This window comes from Acomys minous, assembly GCF_964271855.1.
Source record: "Acomys minous genome assembly, chromosome: 12".
In the NCBI taxonomy this organism is placed as follows: domain Eukaryota; kingdom Metazoa; phylum Chordata; class Mammalia; order Rodentia; family Muridae; genus Acomys; species Acomys minous.
Window position 1 is genome coordinate 25934792 of NC_140493.1, and position 8538 is coordinate 25943329.

At 54.6% G+C, this 8538-nt stretch overlaps 1 protein-coding gene across 2 annotated transcripts; it reads right to left on the reverse strand.

Moving 5' to 3' along the window:
• Window positions 1-4922: 4922 nt before the first annotated feature.
• GRINA (glutamate ionotropic receptor NMDA type subunit associated protein 1) lies at window positions 4923-8169 on the reverse strand. 2 transcript variants are annotated; one of them, XM_084748947.1, is made up of 8 exons: window positions 8016-8169; window positions 7338-7378; window positions 6696-7030; window positions 6491-6600; window positions 6210-6410; window positions 5956-6084; window positions 5727-5870; window positions 4923-5636 (listed from the first exon to the last, which is right to left on the reverse strand). In XM_084748947.1, the coding sequence occupies exons 3-8, from the start codon at window positions 7006-7008 to the stop codon at window positions 5487-5489; spliced, it is 1047 nt and encodes a 348-aa protein (XP_084605073.1). In that variant the 5' UTR covers window positions 7009-7030; window positions 7338-7378; window positions 8016-8169; the 3' UTR covers window positions 4923-5486. The 2 variants fall into 2 exon arrangements, with proteins under 2 accessions (XP_084605073.1, XP_084605074.1); XM_084748948.1 differs by lacking the exon at window positions 7338-7378 and having other exon boundaries at window positions 8015-8169.
• Between the last annotated feature and the right edge of the window lie 369 nt (window positions 8170-8538).

Sequence of the window (8538 nt, forward strand, 5' to 3'; positions counted from 1 at the left end):
TGTTGTTGTTGAAAGAATTCACTTCATCCACTGCCAGGCACAGGGAGTGGACTAATTTCCCATAACTGTTTGGGCAGAGATGGGTGGAGCCTGGGTTGTGGTTTTGGCTGCTTTACCCCTGCCTCCAGTTGGAGCTTTTCAGATTTCTAGACAAGAGCCCAAGATCTTACAAGGACTTTCTCCCTGCGGATCCCAAACGTGAATTCTAGTCTCCTTGGGGCAACTTCTGTCAACTACTACACAGCTGCAGCTATTCTCTCACAGTTGGGGGGCGGGGTCTCCTTTTATATGTATTTTATGCATTCTTGCTTCATTATGTACGTTTAAATGGTTTACAGCATTTTACATAGCGATTTTACAGTGTCCAGGTTGGGAGCTGGGCTCAGGTCAGCTCCTTTCTTCCTCTTGGTGAAGGCACAGAAGGGGTAAAGCGGGTAATGACTGTCGTTGGCTGTGTTAAGGATAGGCTGGAGGCTGCATGACACGAGAAAAAGGCGAGCTCAGAGACATGTTCAAAAGATGGAACTTAACTGCTCAGAAGTTATGATGACAGTTGGGATCAAGAAGGGTTGGCAAGCACTTGCTAGAGTTATCCCTGGACCAGGGAGCTGCTGGGTGGCAGGGCAACAGTAGCCAGAGCAGGATCAAAGAGAATAGACGCACAAGAACCTTCCGGCTACAAGTGGCAGTGACTAGAGAGATGTGGCTGAATCGCATCCAGAGGGCAGGGTGCCTCACAAGGAGGAGCACTCTGTTATCAAAGAGATGGGAGTTGAGAGGTTGGAATAGGGAGGAAGGGATCTGTGCGTCTGGGCATTCCGAAAAGTCTCCAGTGTCCTGCAGAGCCTCAGAGGCAGTAGCTGACACCCCACAGACACCTGTGGAATGATTGGGTGCCAGGACAGGCCCCTGGGACCTGGGGAGTAGCATCTGGACCCCTCACAAGGGAGTCAGTTTGGGAGTCTGCAGGACTGATGCCAGATCTCTTCACTCTTCCCGAGGGCTGGGATAAAAGGCATGCGCCATCATGCCCGGCTGCCTCTTCACTTCTAACCGCCTCCTGTCCCTGCGTGCTGGTCCTCCTTGTCTGCCTCACCAGTTTTCCTGCCTATTGCTCAAACCATTTCAAAGCCATTGCTGCCTGCACAATGTACTTCAGACGTTTGAGCTGCCAGCCTATAGCAGGCTCCCCTCAGCTTTGACTCCTTGCTCAGTCCATGCCTCTCCCGCGCACTCTCTCCTCTTCCCATTGGGTGCCTTCCGCAAACAAGACTCTGTATCACCTTTAGTGGTACTTTAGTTTTACTCCCTTTACTCCTGAGGCATCACCCACTGATGCTCAGACAAAGACCACCTTGTCACATGTCCTGAGGCATGCTGGCAGTGCTTGTGTGGTTTATGCCGTGCTAAAAGCTCATTCATTCATTCCATGTTTGATTGACACTGTGCTGTGCCAGGCTCTGTACTAGGACCTGAGCTATGTGTAAAATTGAGATCACGGTTCCTGCTCTGAAGATGCTTCCAACCTAGAGATGTTGAACAGTAGCCCCGGTGAGCCAGAGGTGGTGTGTGTGTGTGGGGGGGTGGGGGGTGGGGGGGGGCAGGGATCTGAACTGGCCTCAAGGAGCTGGAGCCTAGAGCTAAGGCCCTGCTGTGCTTCACAACAGGTACCAATGATGTTCCTCTAAGGGTGGGAGATATGGTGAAGAGGTGAGCATTTTATTCCATAAATGCTGATATTAATCTTGAAAACAAGATTTAATTATTACTTGTGCAAATAAGCGTTTATGATGGAAAGTTAACCACCTCTTTAGGCCTTAGTGCAGTTTACCCTGTCGGTGTTCTCGCATGTAATCCACTTGGGCACATCTATGGTTTGCCCAAGTTGGATTATTACCCGTGGAAGCACAGACATAGAGAGAATGCAGCTTAAACGATGCCTGTGTTTTTTCTGTTTAGATCTGATTAAGAGGGGTCTGGTTTTTCTTGGCCCATCACGGTAACAGAGTGGCCTGGTCTGCTGTCAATATTTTGTGAAATTGTTTAAAGAGAACATCAAGCCTCTATCTGCGGGGGCCAGACCAGCTCCTAGCAACCCGAGTGTCTCTATCTGTGAGTGCCAGGACAGCTCCTAGCTGCACCCAGACCTCACAGATAGGACAGACCAGATCCCAGGTGCTGGAAAAATGCTTTTCTTTCTCACTTGAACACCAACAATGGTGGTCTCACATTTGATTCCACTATGATCCCATTTGACTACATGCATCAACTTGAGAGCTTTGTAAAATATATTTTCACGTGTCATGTGTATTACGTGCCATTATTGTGTGTAAATAGGTCGGAGAACCAACTTGGTTGCTTGTCCTTGCATTTGGAGATAGGGTCCCTTTGATGCTAACTGCTGAATACTCCAGGCTAGCTGGCCTGCAAGCTTCTACAGAGTCTCGTCTGGGTCAGCTATCTTGACTTAGGGGCACTAGAATGACAAAGGCATGCTACCATGGCCAACTTTACTCAAGATCTGGGGGGCACAGTTCCTGTGTTTCACTGTTTCACCCACTGAGCCATCTCCACAGACCAATATGAACACCTCTACCTACTCAGACCCCAAGGGTAGCACCAGAAGCTTGGGGTTTTATTCATTCCTTCTGGTGGGTAGAAACCTCTGCTATCCTGGCGCTATCCTATCCTGACGCTTACACGCAAGGCCGTGTGTTGGAGGCACTGTTTGCTCTCAGTCTCTAACACACCTCAACAGCTCCCTTTGCTGTTCTCTCCACCCATCCCAGGCAGAGATATTGCTTCTTTTCTTTTCTTTTATTTATTTTTATTTTTTATTAATTTATTCTTGTTACATCTCAATGGTTATTCCATCCCTTGTATCCTCCTAGTCTTCCCTCCCTCCCATTTCCCCCTTTTTCCCCTCCCCTTGTTCCTGAGGGGGATTACCTCCCCCTGTATATGCTCATAGGGCATCAAGTCTCTTCTCGGTAACCTGCTGTCCTTCCTCTGAGTGCCACCAGGTCTCCCCCTCCAAGGGACATGGTCAAATATGAGGCACCAGAGTACGTGAGAAAGTCATATCCCACTCTCCACTCAACTGTGGAGAATGTTCTGCCCATTGGTTAGATCTGGGTAAGGGATATTGCTTCTTTTGTAACTTATCTACTCAAAACCAAACCCAGTAGCTTTTGCTGAGCATCTCTCATCTATGGGGCATTATCAAGTCTGTTTGTCCTTTACCACCCCCCTCCCCCCACCAGCCCTAGCTGTTCCCAGAAAGCCTTTCTCCCAACTAAGATTTCCTGGGATTTTCAGAGCTAACACTGCCCTTACTCACTTTGTTTTGTGATGATCCCTGGGCCATTCCTGCCCTCTTGCTTGACAGTCGTTTTTAACCACCTGAATGGTCTCTTTCCTCTGGATTTGTGAGCTAGTATCAGACATGGGGCTTTGTTTTTGTGGTGCTGGGGATCCAGGCCCCTTGCACATGCTAGGCAAATTATTGGGCAAGTTTCTCAGCCATTGAGCAACAGCCTCAAACCTTCCGGTTGCTTCCTTCTAGTGAGCATGTTTACAGAACTCGCTACAGTTCTCTAGGTGAGGGACTGGATCTGCTCACAGCAATGCCAGAAGGGGAGGTGGGAAGGCTAGCTGTTAAGCAAAGGCAGACTCCAGGAAGCGGCTCCTAGCAAGAACAAGCCTAGCAGCCCATCGTGGAGAAAATTCTTGGTTCAGTTTGTCTGAGGTCAGGGCTGGGGGAGAGAGGAGGGCGGTAGCTGGAGTAGCCATAGGGCAGTTGGCAGAGCCTGGATCCCAGGATGAGGGATACTGGCTTCATCCTGAGGGGACCAGGTAGAGGGGTCTTAGGTAGGCGGGCTGTGGGATCCATAGCTCACATCCAGCAGTCTGGTTTGTAGCAATAAGGTATGGGTGAATCTGAGGAGGTTGGGCGGGGGAGGAATGAGATGGAATGGAGGAGGGGCTGGCCACATCTGGCCTGGGGAGATAATACAGAAACCCCAGGTTTGGGGGAGGGTGCTTGTGCCTTGGCATAGGCCACAGCAGAGGTACCCGTGGGCACTGGGTGGCTTGTGGAGTACGGGTCCCTACATGCACACGAGGCACAGATGCCAGTTTACTAAGCACGCCCAGGTACTGCCGGGAAGCAGCAGCCCAGAGATGGTCTCATGCCAAGCAGGGTACAGAGTCCTAGAGAAGAAACCTACAAGAACCAAGGCCACCCTGACCTTGGGGTTTCAGGAGGCTAGGGGCTTGATCTGAGCCCAGACTTAGGTATCAAGGAGCCTGCTGTGGGGAGGGTGAGGACTCACTCCATTTGTACATAGCCAGATTCCAGGGACTCAGATGGATGGATGAGGCCTCTGGGGATGAAATGGCAAGAGCAAAGGATGGAGGAAGAATAGGCAGGCCCGAGGAACTGGCAACAGTTGGCAGTGCCAGGGTACCAGAGGCCAAGGAGACTGCCTGGGGGAGCTGCCTCTGTTCAGCTCTTTCAGCTTGTGCCAATGGCCCTGTGCTGCTGGTCCTGGGTAGAGACAGAAGGAACTCACAGCGTCCACTGTTACGCTGTGCCATACTCAGAAAGTAGAGGTAGACACAGCCAGTCTACTCCAAACCAAATGGTGCGACCTGACACTCTACCTGTGTGCCTCAGGAATCCTGTCCATCAGCCCGGGATTCCCAAGACACACCTTAAAATGCAGCTGGCAAGATGGCAGGGGATAAGTGGAGGCACAGTGGGTTAGCTACTGTCATCAACCTCCGCTGTCAGAGCCTGTCCAGAACTTAGCATCAGTCACCGGGGGGTGGGGGTGGGGGGGTGGGGGGGAGGGAGTGGGGGTGTCTGAAGCCCCTCCGTACCTCACGGAGGAAGTGGCAGAGAAGAGAGACAAGGAAAAGCAGAGAGCAGAAGATACCCTTTTTATTGGAATTTTAATGATGGCAGCGTGAGTGTGAAAGGTTCCTCCCCTGAAACATGCCATCCTCTCTGCTCTTGGGGCTCAGCACAAGAATGAAACCCCATCCTGCATGTCCCTAAGAAGGCAGGGTGGGGAGGGAACGGCGCGAGGGGGGGGGTATACTTTATGCCAGGGGAGCTGGGACAGGAGGGAAGACGTGCACCCTCACCTCTTGGCGTGATCCTTCTCCCCTGGGGCCTGGTGTTGATCCCAGACCCTGGGATGGGCTGGCAGATGGGGGCTCATGCAACAGTGAGTGGACAGAGGTGGCACAGAAACACAGCCCCATTAGCCCTTAGCAAGGGACAGAAGGCTAAAGAGGGCCATGCTGTGGCCATGGAGGGTCCAAACATTAAGTATTTGCAATGTACATACACAAGAGGGTGTGAAGGGCTCCTCTGCACCAGGCCATGCCTGGGGATCAGAGAGCAGGAAGCACAGATGGCGTTGTCATGCCAGGGGCACGGTTCTGAGCCAACCATGCCACCTGAGCTGGGGCTTGCTCTACTCCTTGGCGCGGCCAATGATGGTGAGAATATAGAGGAAGATGTTGATGATGTCCGTGTACAGGTTCAGAGCCGCAAACACATACTCTTCTGGGCTCAGGGACAGCTGCTTGTTCCCAAGGAGCAGCTGGGTGTCTACTGCCAGGAACTAGGGGGGTAAAGACATGTTTGGCATTAGACCGCTTTGTTCACTCACCCGGGTATTCTCAGGAAAGGCCTCCCAAACACCAGCACTCACGCAGGTGAAGAGCAGAGCGCCCAACGAGGCGTACACGATCTCCAGGATGCGGTTCCGGATGAAGATGCAGAGTATGGCGAAGATGAAGAGCACCACCACACTTACCAGGAGCACGCCCATGCAGGAGGTGAAGTCGTAGCGGGTCTGGGAGGAAGGGAAGAAGGTGAGCGACTGTGGGTGTGGAGGGCTCTGGGGGCTACGGTCCCACCTTAGGGCCCCCCCCCCTCACCTGCATAGAGAAGATGACCACCGTGAAGCAGACAGCTGTGGTGATGCCCACCGCCATGATGACTGCCTCCGTGTTATAAAAACTGGCTATCATGCCCACCATGTAGGACAGGCTGACGGTCAGGATCGACTGCAGAAGAGGATCACAGATGGGGGACCCTTGAGTGTGTGGAGCTGCTCTTGGTCCAACCCTGTGCACCTCCCTTTCCTGTTCTACAGGCGGAGGGGAACAGGGCACACAGGCTTGGGAGTTACCAGGGCGACGAGGTTCCAGGGATGCTTTCGCCGGAAGTCCCCACAACAGCTGAGGACAATGAGGGAGATGAAGAAGATGGCGTAGGAGACATAGTAGGTCCAGACATTCTCCCGGACAAAGCCCTTCACCTCCCCAACAAAGGTGAAGATGGCCACAGTCGACAGGGTCACTGTGAGCTGCAGGGTCAGCACCAGGAACACCTAGGGAAGGAGCCAATCAGAGACCCGCTTCAGCTGCCTTCCCGTGACTCCTCCCACTCCACACACTTGCCAGGCCCAACCTTTCTGATGAAGGCCTGCCGAATGTTTTTGTCCCAGTTGACAGCGGGGAAGTCCTGGTTGTCATAGTAAGACGGAGGCCCTTCTTCCTGGTAGTTCCCCTGCTGTGGTGCTGGGGGCACAGAGGATGCGTCAGTGTACCTCGAGGGCAGTTGAATCCCTGCCCCCTGCCCCCCCCCCCCCCCCCCCGCTTTTCCCTACACTTACAGCCAGGGTCCTGGAAGGGTGGTGGCTGTCCGTAGGGATTCGGGGGAAAGGGGCTCTGTGGGTATGGTCCCTGGGGGTATGGTCCTTGAGGGTAGGGTCCCTGAGGGTAGCCACCTTGTGGGTAGGGGCTGGGCCCATGGGGATACCCTGGCTGGCCATAGGCAGAGGGCTGGAAAGAGGGCTGTGGATATGGGGCCCCAGGGTATGGAGGCTGAACATAGGGAGGCATAGGGGCTTGGGGCCCCACAGGATAGCCAGGGTTTGGGGGAGGATAGCTGTCCCCAGACACCAAGAAACTCTTTTCATGGGACATGGCCTCGGGTTCTGTGGCTGCCCCCTAGAGGAGAAAAAGAGAACAGTTAAGGTCTCAGAAACTGGAACCGGTGACAGCCCTACCAGCTGTGGAACCCAGAAGAAGAAGGAGGAAAAAAAAAAAAAAAAGCTGGACCATGACCTTTGTACAGGGCTGTAGGGAGCCATAGAACCAGGAGGCAGGGAGCGTTGGGTGGGGCTCGGGGGTGTGGGTGGGGGGAACTGATGTGGACCCTTAGAAGGGGCTGCTCTAGATCGACCTAGCGGTGGGGGATGGAGAAAGAGTGACGGCTGTCAGCTTCGGCTTGTAGCTCGGGAGATGCCTTCTCACCGCTGCAGGTCTTTCGGGTTAGAGCTCAGCTACGAAGGGTCTGGAGACAGCGGCGCGGTGGTTAGGGAGGCGTGGGGGTGTGCCCTGGCCCTCCCTTTCCCATCCCGCCTATTAAGCAGCTTGAAGGGGCCAGCGCTAGCGGCTATTTCTATCCCAGGAAATCCCCAGGCCATCTGTGACTAGCCGGAACCCTGACCCTCCTCCTAAGCACAGGGCCTAATGTTCCTAGCTTCGGGTGCTGAATGCAGGCCTGTATTGGCTGCTAAGGTGTCTGCTAGTAGGGTACGCCAGGAACAGCGGGGTGCGGGGGTGTGTGGAGGATGGAAGCGACCAGAGGGCGTTCAAGGGAACAAAGCGGGGGGATGGGGACGATGGGGGAGGGGGCGGTGGCCACAGAACGCGCCCCGAAGGCGGATGGGCTCTCTCCTAGGCTTGGGGGTCGCTGGGGCCTCGGGTCTGAGCCGCAGCAGCGCGCCGCCCCCTCCCTCTTGCTCAGGTCCGCCAGAGCTCCCCACCCCCAATGATGCCACCAGTTTGGGCGAGCCAGCCGCGAGTCCTGTCCGAACCAACTGACCCGAGGCGGCCTAGCTCAGTAACGCAGGGGGTGCGGGGGGGAATGGCCGACTGGCAGGGGGCTGCGACGGTGACACGCTCTTGGGATTGGTCGGGGGACTTACCGCTCCCGGGGAGCCAGAGGCCGGTGCCTACGGTGCCCGCTGCGCAGCCGCGCGCGGTGATGGCCGGTGCGTCCGCACCTGCACCCGCTGGGCGGCCGGATTGCTTGGGCCTGCGCCTGCGGCTGGCGAGACGCAGAGAAGCCTTGTGACTGGGCGGGCCTTGTGATGGGGCGGGGCCTTGTGACGGGGCGGGGCGGGGCCTCTCTGTAGGGCGGATGTTGTACCGGGTCCCCAGCGCTTCTGAGCCGACTGACTGACTGCTTGGCTAGGCAGTCAGTTGTAGTCTGTAGGCGTCCTAGGTCAGAGTCCTGCAGCCTGGGCTTACTGACCAGGATTGGTTGAGGTCCGGCATGGAAGCTAACGACTTCTGGAGGCACACATCTCTTTCGACTTATGTGGCTCTCTATTGATGGACTCGGGGAGTTAATTCCTAGATGGAGGATTTACTGAAGCCTCCAAGGACTCCGTCCCTTCTCAGCTTTGTTGTTTTGAGAGATAGTCTCACTCTGTGACTACAGCTGGC